Genomic DNA, 27190 nt, shown 5'->3' with positions numbered 1-27190 from the left:
GGTGGGTCTAACCTGGTAGGCTGCATGTGATTCTGTGCCTCTGAGCTTCACTCTGCTGCTGGCCCTTCCAGGCAGCCCCTGCCAGCATTCCAGGCCTTGGCTCTGGACAGCCTCCCTCTGCAACCTCCACCCACCCAGGGCTGGCCTTGCCCAGCCTTGGCCAGCGGCCCTCCGGTCACCACCTGCTGGAGGGCCTTTTGTCCCGTTCTCACCTCTGCTGCAGCACCAGGGGCTGGGTCCCATTCCTGGCAGTGCCTGGGGCTCCTGAAGGCCACCTGGCCAGGAGCACTAACCCCGTGTTTGCTGAGTTAGGGAGCCTTGTGTCCTCATGTGACTGGGGGTGAGAATCCCATTGCCATATCCATGGTCTCATCCAGGGGCTATAAAGAGACAAGGTAGGGAGAAAAGTGGCATAAAACGATGAAACAGTAGGGCCTGTTGCACCACAGGAGAGCTCTTCTCTTCTCTCTAAGAGGACCCTGGGTGCCCAGTGTTCTGGAGCAATGCAGCAATATGGGGTCAGGAGCATCAAGCAAATCCGCAACCCCCGCTACCTGAGCTAGACACCCTCTGTGTCCTGGTGCGTGGACTGAGTGAGGCTGGCTGCTGGTGTCCCCTGCAGGGCAGGGCAGTGGCCATCGTGACTGACAGGTGGGAGGGCAAGAGGCACAGCCATGTGGGTGGCCCAGCGCAGTCTCCATGTTGTCTGGAAGGTTCCCGCAACCTCAAATTTAGCTTTCCTTGCAAATTTCAGGAGTGTGCATCTAAAAAGAACTCACTTTTATTCACTAAATCGCTTGCTGAATATCGCAAATTGTATTCAAAATAAATAGACTTAAGATAAAATTTCTAGCAACTTAAAAAATCATAAAAAACCTGTGTTTAGAAAATGATAACATTTATTTAAATGTTATTTAATATTTATATAAAAGAAGACACAAGTAAATGGAAGTTCTTACCATTTCTGAGATAGGAGGTTTTGATATTATAAAAATGTCCAGTTAATCCTTTCAGTTAATTTCGGTGCCACAGTCACAATGTGGTGGGGGGATGGTGGGAGGTGTGCTCTTTTTCATAAAAGGCATCAGGTTTTTTTCTTTTATTTTGCCAACTTTTTCACCCGGGAGTTTAAATATAAGAAAACAGCCAGGAAATCTGTGTGCAGAATGAATAGTGGCCAAGAATCTAGCGTATTCCGGTTGCTGTGCACTTTCTGCACCTGGATTATTTACTGTGGACATGAATCACTTCATAACAAGTGGCTATTTTCAAAATGCTGTATCATTGTTCAGTGTTTTCCAGGGTGCCTGACCATTCAGATCCGCACCGTCTTGTGTATTTTCATTGTGGTCTTAATCTACTCTGTGGCCCAAGGATATGTGGTGAGCATCTCTGCCTGGCAGAAGGGTTATGCATGGCAAAAGCAGTGAGGTGGGGGGGAACAGGAGCTCAGAGACGGCCTGGGAGGGGCCGTGCACCCAGCGGAGGACCTGCTATCCCCTCCTGGTAAAGGGAGACTCGGCCTCTTCACAGTGTACAGGGGACACAAGAAACAGGATGGAGGTGGGAGGGAGGAACAGGCTGTAGACGAGAGGCAGCATCAGTGGAAGATGGGAGGGAGGACTAGGAGACTAGGAAGGAGGTAGTTAGGAGCAGCAGAGTGGAAGGGGAGGAACAGGGTGGTGTGGAGGGAGCAACAGCCTGGGGTAGGTGCCTTGAGCAAGATGGTGGGGCTTGTGGCCCCTGCCCCCATCCTGGGCTCCTGCTCCGGGCTCTCCATGGAGGATCCTTGAAGGGTGTGCGTAGGTTGAGGGTGGAGGCCCACTATGCTCTTGGTGGGTGGGTCCGAGGGGAGGCTGCAGGGGGCTGGGGAACAGGGCCAGCTACATTTTCTTAACGGGACCTTCTACCCGCTCCAGGTGGGCTGCCTGCCCTGGGCCTGGAGCTCCAGTCCCAATGGGTCCCTGGTGGTCCTGACATCCAGGGGCTGGAGTCCGGCGCTACCCACCATGGCCTGCGAGTCTGCGCCTCATGCCCTGCTCTGTGGACTCGTGGGCACCCTCCCGCTAGCCATATTCTTGCGGGTCTCCTCCTTGCCAAAGATGATCCTGCTGTGCGTGCTCACCACATCCTACATCCTGGTCTTGGAGCTCAGTGGGTACACCCAGGCTGTGGGGTAGGTACACATTCCCCCAATGGAACGGTGGAGGCGGGAGGCCCATGCCTGGAGCCCTGTGTGCTGGTGTGTCATTAAGAAGCTTGTCACTCTGGTGGCTTCTCCATTTCCGCATTTGGGCCTGAATTCCTGCCCAGCCTCAGGTTTCCTGGTCAGATGTGGCCGTGGCCTGGGCCAGCTGTCCAGGAGGCACTCTGGGCAGGTGTCATGTTCTTGGCACTGATGGGGTTTCTCCTTCATCATCCCAGGGGTGGTGCCGTGTCCAGGCGCAGCTTTGAGCCGATCATGGCCATCCTGCTGTTCTCATGCACGCTGGCCCTGCACGCCCGGCAGGTGGATGTCAAGCTGCGGCTGGACTACCTCTGGGCGGCACAGGTGAGATGGGCCCTCTCTGCCTGGGGGGTGTGTGGCAACGAAGCCCCTAGGAGTGGGTGTCCGGGTGGCACTGCGCAGGTAGAAGAGGCCTGTGCCAGAGAAGAGGATGAAGGGGCCTATGGGAAGGCAGTGCCTGGGGTCTGGGGAGTCTGACAAGCCGTCTGAGGGTCAGTTGGTGATTTTGCCCATTGACAAGGGCATCCCAGCAGAGGGGCATTGGTGCAGAGGGACTTAGCCTTCACTGGGTGGGTGTGACAGAGGGTCTCTTCAGGGCCACGGAAAATGCCAAATCTCACACAGCCCACCTGTCGGCCTGCAGGTAGGGCAGGTGTTTTTAACTTGTATGCTGGGGAGTTCTGACAGAGGACTGATGGGCATGGAACATGGTGCTGGTCTCAGCCCTGGCCTCAGGGAAAGGTGGGGCCCCTAGAGGTTTGTGCAGTGCACCTGCCATATGGCCACACGGTGGGGGTCCCTCTTTGGGCCCAGCTCAGGCCTCAGTGTTGGTGTCTCTGCTCCATGTCCCCAGCCTTTGGGCCACAAGGCCTTTGACTTTCTGATGGATTCAAAGGATGCCAGGTTCAAACTCCATCTGCACAGCTTGCAAACTTTTTGACCCTGGGCAAGTGGCTTCTCCTTGGTTTCCTCATCTGCAGGTGGGTGGAGGCTGGCAGTAGATGGTGGCCAATGACTATCAGCTGAGAGGTGTCTTGTTCTCATACATCAGGAAGCAGCTCTTTGCTGTTGGAGGCATTTATATCTATTTGATGCTCACAGAGCCCTGCCCAGGAGCAGGGCTACAGCTGGGACAGTACATGGAGGTGCATTGCTCAGGGCCAGGCAGCCATTGGGTGGCTGAGCAGGGATTCCTGGGGTCAGAACAGTGTTTGAGGCAGGTGGACGCATCCCCATGCCAGGAGCACTTGCTTGCAGCTGGCAACCCAGTCCTGGGGTCAGGACTGCGCAGAGGCACACCCAGAAACCACACTGGCCAGCCATCCAGGTGCCCTGTGGACAGTTGGGCTGACACATGAGATTTTCCATCACAGGATAAATTGCAGTCCCTTCTGACCCAGTCACTGCAGGCCTGGCACACAGTAGGCCGGCCCTGGCTCCCTCCAGGTGCTCCATCTGCACAGCAAGAGGCAAAAGGCAAAGGCCACTCAGGTGCAACTGTTGTTTCCTTTAATTGAATGAACTCAGAAAAGAGATGCCAGCTGGGCGGGCTCCTGTCAGCACACCCGGGCAGCGTGTACCTTGGAGCCATGAGAATCGTTCAGTGAGTGGGGTGTGTGTGTCTGTATGCTAGGCATGCACACACATGGATGTGCCGGCAGAGAAGCACCGTTTGCTTATTTTTTTTTACGTAAACCTCCTGAGCTGTGACTCACTGGGGGAAGCCCTGCAGTCTAGCAGTTCTCACTGTTCAGAGTTATGTGACTTTTACCATCACTCAAGAGCATTTACATGGCCTGAAGAGCCCTGTGCCCATTAGTAGCCACCCCAGTTCTCCCACCCTTGACCCTAAGCAGCTGCTGGTCCACCTTCTGTCCTGTGGATTTGCCTCTGTTGTCATCTTCCAACCTGCCATGCAAGCCGGGGGAGCCCCAAGCCAGGCCTGGCCGGTCTTCACTCCACACCTGGGCTGTGGATTCTGGGTGGGTGGGCAGGGGCTGCTGAGATCTGAGCCCTTGGTCCCCTCTCTGTGGGCAGGGTGGGCTGTCTGGACCACTCCGACCCAGATCCCCATGGCAGACGTGGGGCTCAGGTGCAGACATGCATGTGGGAACCTGATGCCAGCTGGTTCCCCGGAGGTACCAGGGCTGCCACTATCACAGTGCACGAGAGCCTGGCCACAGAACTGTGAGCTCATTGCAAGTGCCCAGCCAGGGGTCTGGGGAGAGCCTGTGCTCCTCTGAGCATCCATGATGCTCAAGAAACTGGGGAGCATGAGGTGCTGGTGTTGATGGAAGGGAACAAGGTGCATGGGGAAGGGCACCATCAGCAGAGGTGTGCGGGAGGCAGTCAGGGTCAGAACCCAAAAGGCAGAGGCCAGGCTTCTCTGTGGGTAGGGCTGACCCGTGGCCCCAAGCAAGCATGGAAGGATCCCACCCCAGTGTCGGAAAGGTGGCTGGCAGAGGAGGTGATGGAGCTGAGGGGCAGCTGGGAGGACCCATGGGGGAGTGCCCACACAGTCACGGGCCACCAGCAACATGCCGTGGAAGTGGCCCAGAGGAGCCCTAATCCCCCTGACCATTGGCAAGGGGGCTGAGACAGAGGTGGGAGTGTTCCCAGCACATGTCACAGTCTGAGCAGAGGACAGAGGGAACGCTCCAGTTGGGTGAGGTCCCGAGAGCTGTTGATGTGTGGACATCTGAAATATGGGTGGGCATAGGGCATCACAGTGCAGTGTCCCCATGCCAGCTCAGGGCTGGGGGAGCAGTCCCCAGAACATGAGACAGAAAGGGCTAGAGCCAGGATTCCTTTGGACCAAGGGACACAGCCAGCCTGCAGTGACCATGCTGGGGGACCCAGCCACATACCCAAGCTCCTGCTGGCACTCTCCTCTGCCTGAGCCACCCAGAGCAGGTGGTGTGGGGCCTGTTGGCAGAGTCTCCTGGGAGGCCCATGGCAGGGCAGATGCCAGGGAGAGGCCCGCACAGGTGGTTCCTGAAGAGACGCCTGGTGGCTAAGTTTGCTGAATCCCTGCCAGGTGAGGGACAGCAGCCACTCAATGGCTTGGAGGGTTGTGCCGAGGAACTTGTCCTGTCTGGCTCCAGCTGGCTAACTGGGGTGACCAGGCTGGTCAGTCCCTGAGATGTGGCCACCCCGCCATCAGTAAGCCCCTCTGGTTTAAGGCCTTTCGGTTCTGAATCGCTACCCAGAGCCTGAAAAGAGTGGCCTCAGGGTAAGCCAGGAGGAGCCCACCGTGGGGCATGTGCAGACCCAGTTTCCAGCTTGCCAACCAGGCACTGGCCCTGCCTCTCATTCACAGAGCAGGCCAGGCCCTGGCTTCTGGCTCTTCGGCTGGGACCCCGGGAGGCATGTTCTCGCCTCTGGGCTGGCAAGGGCTCTTCCTGGCCGTGGCGTCCCTTTGGTGTTTAGCACGGTGGCTGACCCTGCCCTGGGATGCTCTGCTGATGACACCCCTGGCCACACCCGCCAGGCAGACCAGGAGAGAACCTCCAGGCATCACGCGGAGTGTTTTCCAAACGGAGCACAGTGACATGTTTTTCCAAGGATGCAAAAAAGGCCATCTCACTTTCCCATAAACCCAGCAACACAGGAAATTCCTAGACTTTGCCCTTTGGATATTTAAGTAGGTCACACAGACATCAGAGAGCATCAAACTGTTGCAAAATTGCCAAAGATTTGGTGGGTTAATTATTTACTGGTGCCAGCTGGTCATATAAACCTACATAAGTAGATAGGCTTTTCCCTCGTGACGATGCCCTCAACCTCCTTATCTGTAGCCACGGGAGTGCTTTTGCTCCAGTGCAGCTGTTCTATTTGGACTCAGTAGTTAATCATGATGGCAATTTTAATTTTAATTTTAATAAGATGAGCACTTTTGGGAAGGAGGCCTGGATGTGGGGCTTCCAGGGTGTCTGGCTTCCAGGCCTTGCGAGGTGTCTGTCCTCAGTGTCTGGAGACTGCTGAAAGAAGCCAGTGTGTCAGTCTCAGATGGTCCCAGCACAGTGACAGTAGTGTTGCAGTGAGACAGTCCCCGGGATGGTGACACCAGCCTTTAGGGACGATACCCAACTGAGTCTTGGAGGTTGAGGGTCTGGCCTTGGGGAGGTGGGGAAGGCTGGCTGGGGGCAAGCATGCACCTCTGCAAGGTGGTTCTTTAGGAGGTCTGCTTATGTGGTGCGGGGTGTTCAGAAACCAAATCAGTAACTCATCCTCCTAGGGCACACCTGCCCTTGGTTGTGTCACAGCACCAACTTTATATATCATGGGACTGCATTTTGCTGACGTGGTAGGAATATTTGCACCTCTATTCAGAATGATACTGTTCTGTAGTTTTGTTTTCTTACAACATCTAGCCCAGACGAGGCATTGCTCCTGGGGGAAGGCAGCCCACACAAAATGAGTGGGGAAGCAGCCTGCCCCTCTCAGGTTTCTGGAGGAGTTCTTACAGAATTGGTATTTTTCTCCCTCAAATGTTTGGTGATGTGAAACCCTGTGGGACTGGGTTTTTCTGTATATATGTGTGTGCTTGCTTATAGAGGGGAAAGTTTTAACTAAAACTCAATTTCTCCAATAGATAAAGTGCTATTCAGGTTGTCTCTCTCTTTTTTTTTTTTGAGGTAGTTTTGGAAGTTTTTGTTTTCCTCTGAGAATTATTGATTTTACTGACACACAATTATTCAAACCTTCCTTTGCTAACCCATTAATATTTATAGAATTTGTCATGGTGCCTCCCCCTCTTCCCTTCCTGGTGTGGGAATCTGCAGTCTGATCAGTCTGACTGGAGGGTTAGCCATTGTGCTGATCTCAAGAAATAGCTTTTGGTTTTGCTGATTTTTCTCTATGACTTTTGAGTTTCTGTTTCATGGAATTCACTCTGATTTTGATTATGTATTTTCTTCTGATTACTTTGGGTTTAGTTTACTCTTATTTTCTAGCTTGTTAAGGTAATTTGAGAGAGACCTTTCCTCTCCCCTAGCATAGCTTTTAAGTGTCTCCTAAGTGCTGTTTTAGCTGAGTCCTACACATTTTGATTATTCACGGTTTCATTTTCATTTCGTTTGAAGAACTTTCTAATTTTCTCTTTGATTCCTCCTTTAGACTCAAAGACATGAAGAATTACATTCTTTTGTTGAGGAATCCCCCGAGATCTTTCTGTTGTTGACTTCTGATTAGCTGTACCCGGGGCAGAGGAGATGCCTCATATGACTTGAATCCTTTTAAATTTCTTGAGAATTGCAGTACCATCTGTTCTGTGCGCCCTTGAAAAGAACATACATCCTGTGGTGTGGGAGGGTGTTTGTGAGTGTCAGTGAAGTCCAGTGGGCTGACAGACAGTGCTCTTCAGGCCACCGGTACTGACTTCCTGCCAGACACTGTCAGTTTTTGAGGGAATGATGTTGGAGTCTGCAGCCATCACTGCACCAAACTTTGGGCAGGTCTGCCAGTTTTTGCTCATGTATTCTGGTGATTTTCTGTGTCTGTGGGTGATTAATTCTTTCCATTCTTGCATGTCTGAAAAAGTCTTTATTTTGCCTTCATGGTTGAGAGAGATTTTTGCTGGGCATAGGATTCTAGGTTGATGATCTTTCTTCCTTTCAGAATGGCAAATATTTGTATCCTTTTTTTGTGACCCAGATAAGTTACTTGGCAGCACTTTGAGCCTTCAGCATCTTGCCTTTAACCTGTGTTAGGAAGAACCAGAGGAACATTTATTCCAGGACTAATTTTGCCCACTATTGATGCCCTGTGGATCATAAGGTTTTCTATTCTTGCTGTATTCTTGAAGAGGAGCTGTTCTCATCTTTGAGTGGGCTGTGGGTTTCCCCATCTCCCTGGCCTGTGCTGATCAATATTTAATATCTGGTACCTCTCCAGGCTCCAGGGGCCTCTCATCTCCTGCACCTGTGAGCTGTGGCTGCCTCAGCTTCTCCCTCAACTTTGTTTGCACCCCAGGATACTGCTGGTACCCCCAGCCCCTCTTGTGCTGGGCCCTCTCTCACCTGCATCTCTCACGGACATGGTCTTTTACTGCCCTGTGTCCAGTGATTGTAAAGTTGATGTTTTCTGTGTCTTGTCTGGTTTTTCCATTGCTTCTAGATGCAATTTCTATGACACCTTCTTGTCCAGAAACAGATCTTCACAGGGTCGTTTAACTCTTCAACCTGGTTGGTGGGTACTTTTTCCATATAACAGGCAGGGCGAGGGCTGGAGTAAGTGCCAGAGATTGGAACTGGCTGGAGAACTCACACATACTGAGTCTTACTGATGTCACACACACCATCCCTCGGAAACCTGCTCTTGTCAGATCAGGGGAGGTCAGGAGGGGAGTGGCATAGGATGGGTGCCGAATCCATGCTGGGTGCTGGGAAAACAGCCGCAAGTCTACCTCATTCCACAGCTGCCAGGATTTCCCATGAACCCATGAGTGGGGCTTTTCGGATGGACCTAGGGTAGGAGGGCTCAGAATATCTTCTGTGTAGAAAAGCACCAGTGGTCTGGGAGCTGCCATCTGCCTGCAGCACAGACCCTGTGCAGCATGAGGAGCACCACACCACCGAGTGGTACCCAAGGAGGAGGATGTCCTCCCGACCCTGAGCACACCGTTCACTTGTAAGCCCTTGGCTCACTTGCAGGCTAAAGAGCTTCCATCCTACCAGTGAGGCACCTGTGTCTTCCTCCCAAGTATAGCAATTGCCACCTCACTTCCTTCCTTGTTCAAAAAGAGACCAAAACATTGCTAGACCCAGGAAAACGGGGCCTCTTCCTTCAAGGCATCTGTGACTGCAGACCCCTCTGGCCCCAGTGTCACTGGATTTCTCTATTGAGGGGCATGCATGCTTTCCATTTTGCTGTGTCTGTGTGTAGTGAAAATTCCTGATTTTTGCAACAGCTTTTATTGCATTTACAATCACACTGACGCGTGAGTTTGAGCAGTTAGTGGCTGTGTGGCATGATGCAGCCACCTTTGCCAGGCCAGTGGTGTAGCAACATGGCAGCTCCTGTTTGCCAAATGCCACTCGGGCCAGACCCCAGCCTCCAGAGAGACCCTCCCCTCCATGTCTGGTCACCCCACAGTGGGAGTGTGTGCCTGTGTCCTCCCCGCCCATCTGGGGCTGTGCTCCCGCCCCAGGCTCCACTGCCTCTCAAAGGTGGGTCAGCACAGACCCTGCCCATGAGCTGTTTCTGGACAGGAAGCTCTGTGTGGAGAGTGCCCGCGTGCCAATCTTCATGCTCGGCTGATGCTGTCGTGCAGAGTGCTCGATGCCCAGGTGACAGTGAATTATCAAAGGAACACAATGTGGGGTGATTCAGTCCCAAGTTAGAGACTGAGTTCTGCCCACCTGGGGGCTGCTGTCCCTGTCTCAGGTGCTCTCAGTGATTGCCCAGAAGGAGGTGGTTCTCAGAGCCAGGGTGCCCCCAGAGAGGGGTGCAGGCATCCTAGAAGGCATGCAAGTCAGTTCTCTGGGGTTTTGGAAGGAGACATCTGTGATAGCTTATGTGGCAGCTGACTGGCCCTGGGTGCCCACATGCTTGCCCAAACGTGATTCCAGATGTGTCTGTGAATGAGACAGCATTTGAGTCAGTGGGCTGAGTGAAGCAGATGGCCTCCCTAGCGTGGAGGACCTCATGATTGTTGAGGGCCTGAATAGGAGGGGTCCAGCCCCCACCCACCTGCCTGGCTGGTGAGCTGGGACATCTATGTTCTGCCCTTGGCTGCCCTGATTCTCAGACCTTTGGGCTTGAGCTGTGTTACACCCCAGATATCTGAACTCCCAGATATCAGAGAAGAGGCAGGGGACTTCTCAGCCTCCACAACCACAAGAGGTGATTCCTCTTAGTAATGGTCTTCCTGCGTGTCTGTACTGTCCTGCCATCTTTGCTCTGGAGAACCCTAACACCACATCAGGGAGCATTCTGAAATTTAAGAAACACACTTCCCTAAAATTGGAAGATGCCACTTCCAGGACGGAGGCAGGGGTGTCACTTCCCAGGCAGCATGAGGCCAGTGCCGACATCATGTGGTTGTTCGTTTTGAGTGAGCACATCTTTGATTCCAGGCACTGAGTGACCTCTGCCGGTTTGCTTGGTTACACTGAAACTCGGCCGCACTTGGGGGTCACCATCAGAGCCCCCGGTCCTTCACCATCAGTGGTAAGAGAGTTATCTTGGGTTCTGCTCTGTTTACCAAAGGACAGCACTCCTGGGAGCTCTTCTGATATGCCACGTAGCCCACAGGTGCACCAGGTACACAGTCTCTGAGATGTCAGCTCCCTTATTTTGTCCCTTTAAGGCAGTAGTCAGATTTTTGACACGTAAGAAGTGAAACGCCTCCTGAAGGAACCTATGCAGAAGAGAGAACATTTTTAAGTTGGATGTTGGTTGTGTCTTTGTCACTTGACTGGAATAATGTGTGTCTCTAGGACAACCAATACTTAGTTTCCAGGAAAATCCTACAGAAAGAATACTTTAGTGTGTTTTCATCTTACGCACTGTGAAAAATAGGACAGTATAACTTCTGCTTTATTCATAAGAAGATGGACATTTATTAGTCAACTTTCAACAAAAACCTTTTCATCTGTGGGTGGATTCAAACTAAACAAGAATTTAGGACAGAAGCTACCCTGACAGGCCCTAAATCTAAGTGAATTCTGAGTAGATGTAAATAAACTGAACTGAGAACCAGAGCTTTCATCACAGAGTGACAGAGCAAGGCTCTTTTTAAAAGCCGCAGCATACTCAGAGGCATGGCTTTCATTTAAAATATTAACATCAATACTATTTTGGACAGAGCAAACATCTTTGTGCCATCCATAAATAAAACTGTTGTTTTAAAAGTATTATGTACTTCCTCTTTATCTCTTCCTTCAAAAAACTTTCTTTTGTGTCACTCGTGCACACGTGTCAGCCATGGGCAGGTACATGTCCTCCGTGAGGGGCCCGATTTCCTCCTGATGCTTTTCCTTCCTCAGCCCAGCTGCTGAGCCCCTCTGAACCTTGCCCACAGCCGCACCCCCTGCCTGTGGGCCTGCACTGCTCCCAGGTGGCCTGCAGCTTCTGGCTCCTCCTGCCCTCCCTGCTGCCTGACCATTGCTTTCAGGCAGGGTGAAGCCCACAGCTGGCAGCACTATGCACTCGAATGCCTATTCCTAGAACGTGCCCCAGAGGAGGCCGCCAGCCCGGCCTGGCATCCCCTCTGCTCAGGAGCATCTTCGTGGCTCCTGTGGCCTGAGACCTCTGCAAAATACCTTTGGGAATTGCCCCTTCTTGCCTTAACTCGTAGAATTCGTAGTGAAATCCAGGAGCATGTAGCTGACCAGTTTGCCTGATGCTGTCACAAGGATGCCACAAATAAGTGACACTTTCCCAGGCTTACTTGGCTCCACTTGCTCTCCTAACCCTTTGACCCAGAGGGGTGATGCCTCTCAAATTGGATATTTTACACTCATATAACATCAGGGAAAGAAGAGCCTGTCCACCAAGCTATGATGTGGACATGACCCAGGGTGCCCTGCCTCCAAGCCTGGCCCCTGACGGCCACGGGCATCAGCAATTCATCTCTGTACTGTTATTCCCCTTGGGGCTCTGGCTCTCCTGAATTCTGATGCCCACCTAGAGATATTCCCCAAGCTGATCCTTCACAGGTGGGGCTTTGAGCCAGGTGCCCAGGCTGGGGTGAGTGACCAATTCATCCATGGCTTTTGTTTCTGAAGCTGGCACGCAGGCACAGACTGCTAGAGGGATTTTGTTGGCCTCACCTCTTAAGCCCTCAGGGTGGCTGGGGGGCAGGCATCACTGTTGGTTTCTTTGGTCTCTGCAGGTCCCTTGACCAGGGACTTGGGCCGTGCCTGCCACCTGCTCAGCCATGTCCCCCTGGCAGGGTCCCCTAGCCTCATCCCCTGTTCCAGAGCATTGGTGCTCAGCCTGGCTCCTTGGTGCTGGTCTGTCCCACCCCCCAGGTCCCCAATGCTTCCTCCTTGTCCCCTGCTGGAGGTGGAGAGATTCTAGGGTCAGTAGGAGCCTGGGGAGGTGTGAGTCACCTGTGTGGGCATTGCTAGTGAGAGTGCTTGGGGGCACATCAGGGGCTGCCTGGGGCCAGTGTGACCTGGGAGTGGGCACATGTCTCAGAAAGACCTGATCTAGGCATTAGGTCCCCAGAAGGTGGCCAGGGCAGACCCTGGAAGTGGGGGGTGAAGCCCCCAATTGTCTGTCCTTTGAAAGTTCCAGCAGTTGGAGTGGTGACTTACCCAGAAATTGGTGGACCTTTTCAGTTCCTGTAATAGTGATCTAGTCACTGTCAGGTGGAGGTGGAGAAGAGCCCAGTGTAGTCCTTCAGCACAGCTGAAGTTCAATTTGGATGATTAGACAGAGGCATGTTCCAAAGAAATGATTCATAAGGCTGGTTAAAGGTGGTGAAGCAGACACTATTCAAGACCATCAGGACATGGCGGGGGAGAGTGCTGAATCCAGCAGGGGCAGATGAAGTTTACAGTCAAGGAGTAGGTGGGGTCAGAGAATGGAAAATTACTGAGGAAACATCAGGGGTGAGGGGTCCTGGCTAAATTTACCTAACAGGACTCATGCTGAAGGTAAGCCAGTGCGGTTAGACATTACCTGGGGGTGGAGGGAGTGAGGAACCCATCATATGCCCAGCTGGTCAGATGTTCAGATGATTGGATGCCCTGGTGATGAGATGCCCAGATGAGGAGGTATCCAGGTGATGAGATGTCCAGGTGGTTAGAGGTTCAGGTGACCAATGTCCAGGTGATTGATGTCTGGGTTATCACATGTCTGGTTGACTAGATGTCCAGGTAATCAGATGTATAGGTTGTTTGGATGTCAAGTTGATTGGATTTCTAGTGATGAAATATCTAGGTGATAAGATGTCCAGGTGATGAAATGTCCAGGTAATGAACAGTGTAGCTGGTGAAATATTCAGGTGATAAGATGCCTAGTTGGTGAGAAGTCCAAATGATCAGATATTCATATTATTGCATGTCTGGGTGATTGTATGTCCAGGTGATGAGATATCCAGCTTATCAGGTATCCAGGTGATCAAATGTGTAGGTTATTTGGATATCCAGGTGATCAGACATCCATGTGGTGAAATGTCAGTGTGATACAATGTCCAGGTGATGACATGTCCAGGTGGTGAGATGTCCAGGTAATCAGATGTCCAGGTGATGAGACGTTCAGGTAATCATATGTCCAGGTGACTGGATGTCCAGGTGATGAGATATATAGGTTGTTTGGATGTTCAGGTGATCAGATGTCTGGGTTATCACATATCTGGGTGATTAGATGTCTAGCTAATCAGATGTTGAGGTGATGGGATTGTATAAGTTATTTTGATGTCAAGTTGATCAGATGTCAAGGTCACTAGATAGCCAGGTGATAAGGTGTCCAGGTGGTGATATGTCTGGGTGATTAACAGTCCAAGTGATAAGATATCCAGGTGGTGAGATGTTTAGGTGATGCAATGTCCAGGTGGTGAGATGTCCAGGTCATCAGATCTTCAGGTGATTGGATGTCAGGGTGATCAGATGCATGGGTGAGGAGATGTCCAGGTGATGTGATGTCCAGGTGTGAGAGGTGAGGATTGGTCTTATAACTGACTTAGCAGGTTCTTGCTGAGACTGGATGACACTGAGGGGCAGAGGGTCCTGGGTCAGGGCAGGGTGGGAGGCTTGGGAGCAGGTGGACCCATCAGGAGAGCCTGGTCCTGTGGAGCATGGCAGCAGAGATGCAGGCAGTGACTAACACGGGCACCCCCACCAGGCAGAGGAGGAGCGAGAAGACATGGAGAAGGTGAAACTGGACAACAAGAGGATCCTGTTCAACCTGCTGCCAGCCCATGTTGCCCAGCACTTCCTCATGTCCAACCCCCGGAACATGGTGAGTGCAACTATGCACCACCTTGGCCTGGCCCAGCTGGATGCACCACTAGGCTGCTGTGATGGGAACAGGTCTGGGGCCTGAGACCCTACCAGAGTGACCCCATGCCATGACTTCTCTGCTAACCTGTCACAGTGTGGCTGCACTGAGGTTGAGTGGACTCTGGTACCCACCCAGAGGCAGACAGGTCAGGGCCTGGTGCCCTGTGCTCTGGGAGAGAGCATGGCACCTGTTGCCCCATGTGGGAGAGATGCTGCAGGAAGCCATGCTCAGAGATCTGGGTTGGCCAGAGCTTCCTAATTGCCATCCCTGCTGGAAGCAGCTCAGGGACCCCAGGTCAGGGTTCCTAGACACCCAGCCAAACACAAAATGGCAGGTCTGTGTTTGAGGCCCAGATGCTGAGGCTCGGCCTGGCCAGCTTTCCTGAGAGCGTCCAGGGCTCACCTTCTGGCTGGGCTCTAGCTGTGCAGGGCGCACTGTGCTCCCTACCTGCCGCCCACCGCATGCAGAACCTGGGCCTCCATGAGGGTCCTGGTCCCCTCAGAGCCCCTCCTCCTCAGTGTGGAGGCCTGAGCCTGTCTGGCCACTAACCCAGCCTTTGGCCCCCAGGACCTGTACTACCAGTCATACTCACAGGTGGGGGTCATGTTTGCCTCCATCCCTAACTTTGATGACTTCTACATCGAGCTGGATGGCAACAACATGGGTGTCGAGTGTCTGCGCCTCCTCAATGAGATCATTGCTGACTTTGATGAGGTAGGGGCCTCCCCATGCCTGGCTGGCATGCATTCTCTCCCCAAACCTGAGTTGTGCCCAGCAACGAGCACTCTCCCTATGCATGGATGGGAGATGCACATGCTTTTGTCTCTGTGGAAACCCAAACTGACTGGGACAATGAGGAAGGGTCTTTGCCATGGGATGAGGTGGGCACCAGGCTCTGGAGGGGCATGGGCACCTGTCACCTGTCCCTTACCTTGTCCCCTCCAGGATGGTGGATAGGCACCATTCATCTGCCAGTCCTGCTTCCCTCCACTGGGGCCCATTCTCCTCTGCCTGTTGACACTGATCATCTGCGGGGGGACTGAGATGCATTCCACAGGCCCCTCCCTGGATCCTCTTTGAAAAAGCCCTTGCAGAGCCCCCTTGGGTCTAGGCTTACTCAGTTTGGCCCCAGACTTTGCTTTGTGCCCACAACAGAGGAGGAGACACATTGCTTTCCAGAATGTGTTTTTCCATTCTGCACTTGCTGCTGGCGGTGGTGAATTGTCTTAAGTGTTGTGTAACATTTAGCAGTTTCATGTTTTAAACAAAGCTCATGGACAAAGACTTCTACAAGGACCTGGAGAAGATCAAGACCATTGGGAGCACCTACATGGCTGCTGTGGGGCTGGTGCCCACAGCCGGAACCAAGGTGAGCACTGCCTGCTCAGGGACTGGGTTCCTGCTCTACCCCAAACTGCTCTAGCACCTGGACAGGCTCCCTGCTCTCAGCCTCGGTCTGACCTCTGCATTGAATTAGGGCAGTGACCAGCTTTCTGCAGACACAGTTTCCTAGGAGTCAACACAGGCCACTCACAGGGCCTTCCTCCAGCCCTGCCCCCTGTCCTCTGGGCCCCTCCCCATCAGTCCTCCTTCTCCCCACTGGCCCCCTCTTTCCAATGGCCCCTCCCTGCTGGCTCCACCCCTATCCTGCCAGCCAGGTGCCACAGAATATTCATTCCCCTTTCCCAACACAGAATTATGTCCCCACGTTACCCCTAAAAAAGTCAGAGAGAGGAAAATGTTAAAAAAAAAAAGCAATGAATGGAAAACAGTTATAAATATGGGAGATACTAATCCAACTGTATCAATAATCCTTTAAATGTGAATAGTGAATACACCAATTAAAATACAGGGACTGACAGAGTGGTTAAGAAATCAATGCCCAATTAGATTTTTCTCAAGAAATGCAGTTTAAATATAAAGACACAGATGCACTAAAAACAAAGAATGTACAGAGATACCATGTTAGCACTAATAAAAAAATATTCAGGTAGGTATTCAACTTCAGACAAAGCAAACTTCAGATCAAGGAGAATTACCAGACAGAAATAAAGAGGAGCATGGCATAATGATGGGGTCAATTCTCCAAGAAGACATACAATCTTTAACGTATAATTGCACTTAGCAACAGAGTGTCAAAATATCAGGTAAAACCTAAGAAATGCAAAGAGAAGTAGCTGAATCCACTAGCACAGCTGGAGACCAGTGCCCTTCACCAGTAACTGGTAGATTTGACAGGCTGGAAATTCATATAAAGAATTTTCTCAGAACAGAATGGAATTAAACTAGAAATCTGTTGCTGGGAGATCATTGGGAAACAACAAAAATATTTGGAAATTAAGCAACACATCTTTTCTGAGTCAAAGAAAAAAACTTCAAGAGAAACTGTAAAAAATACTTTCAACTAAAAAGAATGAAAATACTATTTAGCAAAATGTATGGGATGTAGCAAAAGCAGCATGTAAAGGGAAATTTATATCATTGAATTCATATATTAGAAAAGAAGAATAATGGAAAATCAATAATCTGTCTCCAGAAACTGGAGAAAGTAAAGCAACACAAACTTAAAGCAGAGAAAAAAAAAATCGGAGTACAAACTAATGAAACAAAACAGTAATAAAGAAAACGAACAGTCAAAAGCTAGCTTTTGAAAAATCAATAAAATGTATAACCTCCTGCCAGGCTCACCAAGAAAAAGAAAACACAAGTTACCAATATTAGAAATAAAAGGGGCCACTGTAATGAACTAATGGACACTAAAAAGATAATAAAAGAATATTATGCACAACTCTAACCCCACAAATTTCATAACTTAGATGAGATGGAACAATTCTTTGAAAGACACAATCTACTAAAACTCAAACAAGAGGAAGTAAATAATCTTTATAGTATTATATCTATTAAATATTATCAATAATTAATAACTTTCCAAAGCAGAAAGCACTGGACAGAGATGGGCTCACTGGTGAATTCTACTAAACATTTAAAGAAGAAATTATGCCAATTATTTAAAATCTCTTCCAATGTATAGAAGTAGAGGAAATAATTCCTAACTCATTCTCTGGTATTACAATAATACCAAACCAGATAAAGAAACTAAAAGGAAGGAAAATTAGAGGCAATTACTCATGAATACAAATACATAAGCCTTCAACAAATATTATCCAGTTGAGTCCAACAACGTATGAGAAGAATTATACACTTGGATTTACTCAAGATATACAAGGCTGGTTCAACATATTAAAATGAATTGATGAAATGAACCATATCAAAAGAATAAAGAAAAGAAATCTTATTATTATATCAATTGATGCAGAAAAGTAATTGACAACATCCCATGCCGATTCCTTATTTAAAAAGAAAAGTCAGCAAACTCTAGAAATAAAGGGATGCTTCCTCAACTTGATAAAGAACATCTACAAAAAGCCTGTAGCTGAACATCTTAACATCATACTTAATGAGAAACAAATGCCTTCCCCCAAAGATCAGGAATAAGGCAAGAATGCCCTTTCTCACCAGTTGTATTCAACATCCATACTGAAAGTGCTAGCTAATGCAATAAGACAAGACAAGGAAATAAAATGTATACAGACTGGGAAGGAAGAAATAAAACTGTCTTTGTTCATAGATAACATTATTGTCTATGTAGAAAATAAAAATAATTGACAAAATAATTATAATAGGCAATTACAAGTTTGCAGGATACAAGACTGATACACAAAAGTCAACTGCTTTCCTATATACTAGCAATGAACAAAGTGGAATTTGAAATTGATAACACAATACCATTCACATTAGCCCTCCTTAAAAATTACATAGTAGGTGCAAATTTAGCAAAATATATATAATATCTCCATGAGGAAAACTATAAAGTTGATGAAAGAAACCAAAGAGGATCTGAGTAAGTGGAGTGATACTCAATGTTCCTGCATGGGAAGACTCAATATTGTTAGGATGTCAGTCATTTCCAGCTTGATCTGCAGATTTAATGCAGTCCCAAGCAAAAGTCCAACAGGTTATTTTGTGTTATTGACCCACCAATCCTAAGTCTGCATGGAGAAGCAGAAGACCCAGAGTAGTTATACAATATTGGAGGGTAAGAGCAAAGAAGTAGAACTGACACTATCTGACTTCACAGCTTCCTATTAAGCTACAGTAATCAAGACAGTGTGGTACTGGGGAAAGAGCAGACAGTAGATCAATGGAACAGAATAGAGAGCCCAGACATAAGCCCCCATAATATAGTCAACTGATCTTTGACAAAAGAGCAAAGGCAACATAATGGAACAAAGACCATCTTCAACAAATGAGGCTAGAACAACTGGACATCTATATATGTTTTTTTTTAATGAATCTAAATACAAACCTTACACTCTTCACAAAAATTAGTTCAACATGGATCATGGACCTAAATGTACAACACAAAACTATAAAACACCTAGAAGATAACTAGAGAAACCTAGGTGACCTTGGATTTGGTGATGAGCTTTTAGATACAACACCAAGACATGACCCATGAAAGAAAGCTGTGTTTGTCAAAACCCATAGAATGTACAACACATACATAGAGTGCACACTAACGCAAACTGTGGGCTTCAGTTAATCATAATGAGTTAGTGTAGGTTCATCAACAGTAACAAAAGTACCAGGCCCTAAAACAAGATGGCAATAATAGGGGAAGCTCTCCTGGGGGGTGGGGGGCATGCATATATTGGAACTCTCTGTACTATCTGCTCAGTTTTCCTGTAAAATTAAAACTGTGCTAAAAGAATCGTCAGTTAATTTTAAAAACAAAAGAGGTCCCCAACATTGAGGAGTAGTAAAATATCCCCCAAAACAAAAAAGAGAAACCTTGATACCATTTTTAAAATAAAAAAATTATTTCTTGTCATTGTTACACAAAAGAGAGGCTCTTTTAGCAGCACAATTCAAGGAGGGGTTCTCCTGTGAGGCAGTTGGACGGCTCCCTCTGGGTGACCTTGTTTTGTCATGTATGATGGGCTGAGACCATTGTCTGAGCAGGAGTTGGGATGTCTGGTCTCCCACTCTGGGGCTGCCCCCATGGCTGCAGAGGGCTTGGCCTGGGCTTAGATGGCCTTGGGTGCATCCAGGCTCTGCCCCTAGGAGCCTGTGTCTCTGCATCACCCACTGCCTGTGGAATGGGCTGAAGAAGCACCACGCCAGCTCTTGCTTACATCAGGGGGCTGCTGTGCTGTTGGGGTGGGATCTGGGCCCTGGTGCCCTGGAGTGAAGGCTGGGCCCCTCACCCATCACTCCGTCAACCTCCAAATGTAACCCACATGTGCTCACCTCCAGGCTAAGAAGTGCATCTCCTCCCACCTCAGCACGCTGGCGGACTTTGCCATTGAGATGTTTGATGTCCTGGATGAGATCAACTACCAGTCCTACAACGACTTTGTACTCCGTGTGGGTAAGTAGCCCGGCTGTTGTTCTCCATCCATGCACTGTTCCCACTCCTGCTTGGGGGCTACTTTAGGGTTCCATCATCTAGTAGCCTTAATGAAATTTGGGTGCTGGGTTTGAGCTTGGGGGTGAGCCCTGTCCCCAGGACCTGGAGCCCAGATGTACTCAGTCACATGCTCCGTTTGGCCTGGGCCTGGCCTGAGGGGCGTGCTGGTGGGCACGGTACCTGCTGTGCCCCATGCCTGTAACCAGGCCTCTCCATTTGGGCCACAGGCTCCCATCAGTAGATGAGGTGATGAGACAGGATCTGAGGGTCCTTCTGGGGAATGCTGTCCTCACTGTCCCATGGGGACCTGGCAGGTGAGCTGGCCTCTGTGCCACATGGCTGGTCACATAGGTGGGTGTTCGGGCTGGCAGGTTGGGGCCTCTCTAAGTACCCCCCCAACCACCCGGGAAGTGGTTCCTCTGGACAGAGCTCCCCTGGCTCACACCTCCAGTCATACCTCCCCACTTCCCACTCCACCCCGGCACCTGAGGTCAGGTTGGGGTTGAAGAGGCCATGGCTGAAACATTATTAATGCCCTTGGCTAAGCTCAGAAGTGTGGATTCTTGAATTCAAAATGGGAAGACATGATGTGGTGTCAGCTGGGACACAGTGTAGGGGTGAGCAGGGGCACCCAGGCCTTGTGGCATTCCCCGTGCCAGTCAACCCTGAGCCACAGAAAGGGAAAGGGCCTCTATTCGTCACCTCAGAGTGCCCCAAGATACTGTGAATACTTCTGGGCCCCACACCCTAACACACCTGAGGTGATACCCAGGGAAACAGGAGCTACCTTCTGGAAAAGGAGCCTCAGTGGGGACACTACAGTCCCACAGACTGAGAGTCCTGGAGACTGAGACCGCCTTCTGGGCAGCAGGACTCGGTGTGGGGCTGCTGTCCTAGGCGACGTCCCCTGTTGGGACCAGGACGGGCTGCCTGCAGGGTGATGTGCAGGCCCAGGCCTGGAGCCGCCTCTCCATGGTGCAGTGAGTCCCTGATTTAGGAAGAGGTTTGCTGGTGCCCTCAGGCATCCACAGCCCAAAAGGGGCAGCAGCTCCTTGGAAGCTTTCCCGATGACCAATAAGCACGCCACACTGTGGCTTTTCCAGGCATCAATGTTGGCCCCGTGGTGGCTGGGGTGATCGGGGCTCGCAGGCCACAGTATGACATCTGGGGAAACACAGTCAACGTCGCCAGTCGGATGGACAGCACTGGGGTCCAGGGCAGAATCCAGGTCAGTCACTCATAGTCCCCAGGGTGTGGGGGCTCCTGAAGGCAGTAGAAGCAGGGGTGAGCGGGCAGGACCAGGCCGGACAGCCCACATCCCACACCCTTCCTCCATGCCTGCCTCTTCCACAGCCATAGGGCAGTGTCTGTAGTCTGCAGGCAGGCCTAGGGCTGGATTGCCATTTGGTTTGCCCTGGGGCCCTTATGTGACCATGTGCAGAGCTGGGGGCACAGTGTGACGGTCCCAGTTGGCCTGGCGGCTCCAGACCCCTCCAGCATCCCCAGGACCCTGCCCACCTGCCTGCTGTCTTAGAAGGGAAGGGGCTTCCTTAGGGGCTTCCTTGGGTGCTGTGGGGCCTCCTGATCAGGAATCTGTGGGCAGCTCTCAGAGGATGACAGCTGGATGGCCATAAAACCCTTCAGAAGCCCTCCTAAGGCTTAGAAGACTAGCTTCTGGGTTCACGGCCTGTGGGGGTGCAGAAGCTGCCAGGGTCTCCCTTAGAACAAACGTGCAGCTTGAGCCCACTGGCCACCCTGCCTGAGCACTGCCAGCCTCCGGGGGCCTCAGGGGAAGGTGTCTATCCCTGTGTGGCTATGGCTGGCCTCTGGGGACCTATAGGGACAGGGTGAATGCAGAGTGATCTCTGAGTGTGGCTGGTCCCTCCTGCTGTGGCCTGGCCGTGAGTAATGGCTTGTCTGAGGCCTCCATGCCCAGCACCATGCCGCCCTATTAGCACACACTGCTTTGTGTGCCAGGGGAAAGTTAGTATCAAGGGTGAGATGCTGTTAAGTGCTGGTCCTCCCCCAGCACCACCAAGGGGCTTGTCCTCTGCAGACCTTCCAGATATGTGCATTCACCCAGGTTTTAAGAAAGGCACTGGGGTATAGTTCACCTTGTCACACTATCCCCTGCCCCATGCTGGTAGCCCCCACATCTGGGCCCACAGAGGCACCAGGGGCTCTGGCTGGTTGGTTTGAACCCCACCCACATGGAGGGGGTAGAAGCCTGTGTTGTTCTGACTGCAGGCAGCAGATCCCCCTCCAGCTGAGCGTCTGGGTTGACTGTGAGTGCGGAGACCTCTGGCCCAGAGATCCCATCCCACTCGCCTATGTCTGCAGCTGGAACTGGTTATATGCAGGCATCTGGCTGGTGTCCAGGGCACCCATGCCCAGCTCTGGGCAGTTTGGGCACTCCGTATGGTGAACTCTGCCTTCTTCTGCTCATCTGGGGCCAACAGGAGGTGGATCACAGGCTGGCCCCATTAGGGGCCTTCTATGTGCCCTGACTCTCTTTGTGGGTTCATAAACTTTGGGGACAGGCATGGTGGGTGAAGGAGGGAGTCTTCCTTGGGGTCCTGCCCCAAGGATCCCCTGCTGACTGAAAGTGGTGACCACCCCTCCTCTCAGGTGACTGAGGACGTCCACCGGCTGCTGTACAGGGGGGCGTACCGCTTCGTGTGCCGGGGGAAAGTCAGTGTCAAGGGCAAGGGCGAGATGCTGACCTACTTCCTGGAGGGCAGGATCGACGGGAACAACTCCCAAACCAGGGCCATCGACGCTGAGCGGAAGCTGTGTCCTTACGGAAGAGCCAGCCTCCAGTCCCGAGTGGCCATGGGCCGGCCCCCAGTGCCCTCTGCAGCTGGCCTCCCGGTCAGAGCTGGCCTAGGGGCTCTGCAGGGCTCAGGGCTTGCCCCCGCCACCCCCAGCCAGCACCTACCCCCTGGAACATCTGGAAAGGAGGCTTAGCGGAGCCCACGCTAGCCACTAGGGGCACAGGGCAGAATGCTCAGGGCCTTGGGGCTCAGGCAGGGACCAGCCCAGCCAGCAGAGCAGAGCCAGGGCCCAGGAGCCAGGATGGGGAAGGGGCTGTGCAACCATGACCCAAAGAAGCTGAGCAGTGACCCAGGTGAGGGAGAACCTGCCAACAGGATGCTGAGGCTCTCCTAGGAGCTGTGTCTGCTCTCGCCTCTCCTTGGCAGCAGAGGGGCAGCTGTCTGGGGCTGGCTGGATATGCCTAAGAATAGGAGCTTCAAAACATCCTCCAGGGCTGCAGGAGAGCCATGCAGGTCTGGCCCACAGATCGTGCCCTGAGTTGGAGCTGCATCAGCCCCATGGTGCTGGGTCCTGCACAGGCAGCTCCTGCAGGAGCCCCAAGTGGGAGTCAGGCCTGGCCAGGCAGGGCCTCAGGAGCTGGGGCCATGCCCTATCCTGGCTGGGTCTGAGGCAGGAGGACTGGACAGCATGCAGTGCAGCCCCATCTCACCACACAGATGGCAGTGATGCTGGCTTTCTTCAAGAATGGCGTTTTGCAGATAGCCAGAGGCTGGCCTGGCTTCTTGGGGGCCCTGCAGCCTCATCTCTCTCACAACCAGCATTATTCCCCCTCTGCCAGTGTTGCCCCCACCCTGCCTGTGGACATGGGCTCCCATTAGCCCTGGACCTTTCCCTTCTCCGCCCACAGTGGGTTGCTGGAGGGAAAAGAGGTGTAGGCACCATCTCTTACCAGCGCCACAGCAACTGGGGGCCTGTGTGTGGAGCAACAGCACAAGGCTGCATTGGTTTTGAAACCAGTGAATCTGACCATGAGAAAGCTTCCTGAGCAGCACACGTTGCTTCTCTGCCAGCACCAGCCCCTACGTGGTATTTCTAGTTTGTTTATGGCCGTCCAGCCAGTGTCCCTGCTTCTGTCTGCAGGGAGTGACCTCAGGCAACTCTGTGGCCGTCCAGGAATCACCCTCGTGGGCTTCTCTACAGTTACTTCACCACTGGAGAGCCAGGACATGCTGGGGGCACATGGAGGCCTCAGATCTCCACGGAGGGATGAGGCAGCTTGAAACTAGCCGGAAGGTTCTGGAAGGGCAAGTCCAGAGGGGGATGGATGTCCAGAGACCCAAGGCTGTGACACCCAGCCAGGAGGGTTCTGGGAACTGCATATGACCCAGCCTCACTCAAAGCCAGTAGGCCTGAGAGGCCCTACTCACTGATTCTCAGAGTTCCACCCCTATCTGGAGGTCCCCACTAAGGAGAGGAGCCAGAGATCACTCTGGACTGAGCCTGTGGGCACAGCTGGTGGTGTCCTGCACTGCCCCCACTGTGAGCATGTGACATGTGGCTTCCTATGCAGGCAGGCCCCACCCCTCCACCCCCAGCCAGATCACCGAGCAGGGCTCTGCTGTAGCTGAGGGAGGGACTCCTCATGGCAGGCAGCATGATCGGCTACCAGGTCCCATGTGGCTGGGCTAGCAATGCAGGACTCGGGACAGAGGTGGGCAGGTTGGGTGACCTCTCCTCCTGCAGTTGAGGAGCCTCCTCCTGAGAACCAGCTCCATGCAGGGCCAACAGTGGCCATCACCCTGCAGAGAAGGACTCAGTGACCTAATTCCATGCCCCTCCCCATTTAGGGACCGAGTCACCATAGGAGTGCCATCAGCATGTGGCTTGTGCTGGCTATGTGAACCCTGTCACCAGCCTGCTGGTCATAGCCAAGCTGCCACAAGGACAGTGCAGGGGGAGGGGACAGCACAATGGTCTGACCCTGTAACTCTGCGCTGTCACACAGCAAAGGGGGACTCTGCAGGTGGAATCAGGGGCACAGGCCTTAAGTTGGGGAGAGGGTTCTGAGCTATCCAGGAGGGCTCAGGGTGACCAGGGACTCCTTAGGAGTGGGTGAGGCAGGGTGGTCAGGACGATGCCAAGCATTAGGTCGTGGAAGTAAGGGGCCGTGGCCTCTGCCTGCAAGGAGGATGCTGTCATTCCCACAGCCAAGGCACAAATTCAGTGCTGGCCTCTGGGTGAGAGCTTGCCGGCCACACCAGACACCTGCGAGACTCTCAGAAGTTCGTCTGGCTCACGTCCAGTGAACTGTGAGCCCCACTGCCTACTTTGACAAGGCCAGCTGTTACAGAATGGCAGGAGGCCATCTGGGCCCCGACTGCAAGGGGATGGCCAGACGGCGGCCGTGAGAGCTGTTGGCATTGATGGCGATGCTCCTTCATCAGCAACTCCAGGCCCTCTCACTTCCCATGGACACAGGAGGCATTTAGCCATACATACCTTGGGGTCTGATGCACAATGACTTCCTTTTAATTCGTGATAAAATGTGTGATACTGCCTTATTTATTTGTCTTGTACAATACTCATGTGCAGATGTTAGAGACATTCGAGTAGGATTGTCTCCAAGTTATTTACTTTAAGATGCCCTGTAAATAGCACACCCGTTGCAGGTGCCGCTTGTTCACTCTACCAAAATGAGAAGAGCCCACTGCCCCCTTGTGAATGGCACACCGTAGCCAGATGTGTGATGTTACTAATGCCCTGCATCCCTGCTTGGCGAAGGTTTGGCACTTTGGAATAATCCCATGTTCCCTTGTTGACCCTTGCATGCCTCTTGTAGTCTAGAACACAGCCTCAGTTCCAAATGCTTCCATGGACTGCCAGCTCTGGGCTGGTCCACTCCACCGGGTTCTGTGTCCTGTAGGATGGCAGTCCCCACAGACCCAGCAACTGGAGCCTGTCTTCTTTATCAGCCTCCAAAGCCACCAGGGCTTCCAGACACCTTCTGTCACTGAAGCAATAACTCCAAACTGTAGAGACAAGTCTGTTCCAAAGCATGTGGGGAATTCAGACATAAGCCATGCTCACAAGCTGAGCAGTGTCATGGGGGCTGACAACCCCAGAGCCTCCAGCCCCTCCTGCAGACCCAGCTTGGGTACCTCACTTGGGGGCCTTGCTGTCACACCTTTGGTGTGGGGAGCAGATTGCCAGCTTTGGCCCAGATTAGATGTCCTCAGGGAGGGCACTCCAGGTCCGCACAGATCCCAGACTCTGGCTCTTGCATCTTGGTGCATGTGTAGGGTGCTGTCTGCGGGTAGCTCAGCCCTCTGGCCAGGATGCCTGTCTTCCATGGTTGATGTGTGGGCTCTGGCATGGATGGGAGCCAGCCAGCCTCAGAGACACCAGGCTGTTTCCCTCTGATAAGAACACCGTGGCATCGTCCCCACAGAGGCCTGGGAATAGTATTAAATCCCTGCTTTATGCTGCCCATCGAGGGAAGCATTGCTTGGCCTGTCAGCTTCGTGCCTGGGCTTTCCCCCAGGTGGGGGGACCCATCTCAGTTCCAGGGCATGCCCACCCTGCACGTGTGTTCCTATGATTCCCTGAGTATGGAACCTTGCTAGTCTCCACCTGTGTGGCAGGCCTGCCCATGACATGTGTGCATGGCAGGTGCCCTGTCAGTGCACCTGCGGGCAGGTGTGGTCACAGGGAAGGGCTGCTCACATGTGCTTGTGAGCTCTCTGATAAGGGTGGATAATTCTGAAGTGTGCAGACCTGTGAGTATATATAAAGTAATCCTCAGTGGCTCAATTTAAAAAACAGCAAAACTAAAAAAAAGCAAAAAAGTAGCCTCCTTAGAGGCAATTGGTTTCAAAATGTTTGGTTTGGTGACATAACTAAGGGGCAAGCCACAGCTAGCTGGAAGTTGGCTGGTGAGGAGGGGGTGCCTGGGCCCAGACAGCCTGCCTCCCCAGCTGAGATTTGCTTTGAAGGTTCCCACTGGAAGCTTTCATTTGAAGCCCTGGCTTCTGCAGCAAGTAGGTTGGGAAACATGTGGCCTTTCCTCACATAGTATCTTGAGGTTTACATTTGCCTTCATTAGTCATAGGCTGAGGGTGGATTTAAATCACATTCAGGAACTGCTGGGGTGGGTGAGGCCAGAACCTGAGGACCCCCTCCTGGAGGGTGGGGAACAGGGCAGAGGCCTGAGGTTGAACTCAGAGCATGGGGTTGGTCCCAGGCCTTTGCTGGCACCCAGCCCCTGGGAGCACTGATAGGCAGTCCCCCAGAGCGAGGTGGGCATCCATGATTCCGCCTACATCGATGGTACAGAAGTGGAAGGCAGGCCCTGTGCCTGGAGATTGTGTAGGTTGGGGGCGGGGGGCACCTTGGAGCAGCCAAGTGTGGGAATGTAAGGACTTAGAGAGCCACCAGGAGCGGATGGGATGAGGGCCCCTCAGCTAGTTGCCTTGGGCCCAGCTAGTGGCTAGAACCCCTCCCAAGAAATCCAGTCCTGTACCCGGCAGACAGTTGTGCACTCAGGGTCCAGGCCTCCTGGAGAAGGTGTCCAGTTTTCCTTGGTCTTCTTGTGTGCACACATGCTGGAGGCAAGTCCTGGGAGGCCTTGAGGAAATTTGCTACTTCAATGTCCAGTTCACGAAAATACACCTGATTTCAGGAGCCACATTTTGGGGCCAGACCTCCCTAAACAACTTAACTTCATGGTGATGACATAATTTGTATTTCCTAATTTCCCTGAAAAT

The 27190-nt window shown here is 52.0% G+C and overlaps 1 protein-coding gene across 3 annotated transcripts in view; it reads left to right on the top strand.

The window, feature by feature from the left end:
- ADCY1 (adenylate cyclase 1) overlaps positions 1-26344 on the top strand; it is an 87851-nt gene extending 61507 nt beyond the window's left edge. Inside the window, exons 12-20 of one of the 3 annotated variants that reach the window (XM_036918873.2) lie at positions 1293-1382; positions 1920-2176; positions 2425-2551; positions 14024-14140; positions 14750-14896; positions 15453-15551; positions 19499-19613; positions 20756-20880; positions 23568-26344. In XM_036918873.2, coding sequence (XP_036774768.2) covers positions 1293-1382; positions 1920-2176; positions 2425-2551; positions 14024-14140; positions 14750-14896; positions 15453-15551; positions 19499-19613; positions 20756-20880; positions 23568-23810 — 1320 coding nt within the window. In that variant the 3' untranslated portion in view covers positions 23811-26344. Of the gene's footprint in view, positions 1-1292; positions 1383-1919; positions 2177-2424; positions 2552-14023; positions 14141-14749; positions 14897-15433; positions 15552-19498; positions 19615-20755; positions 20881-22280 lie in introns of those variants that run through there. The other 2 variants (XM_036918872.2, XM_057504367.1) reach the window with 2 other exon arrangements.
- Positions 26345-27190: the final 846 nt, after the last annotated feature.

This window comes from Manis pentadactyla, chromosome 7, assembly GCF_030020395.1.
Source record: "Manis pentadactyla isolate mManPen7 chromosome 7, mManPen7.hap1, whole genome shotgun sequence".
Lineage (NCBI taxonomy): Eukaryota > Metazoa > Chordata > Mammalia > Pholidota > Manidae > Manis > Manis pentadactyla.
This window is presented reverse-complemented; position numbering and strand designations above follow the sequence as displayed.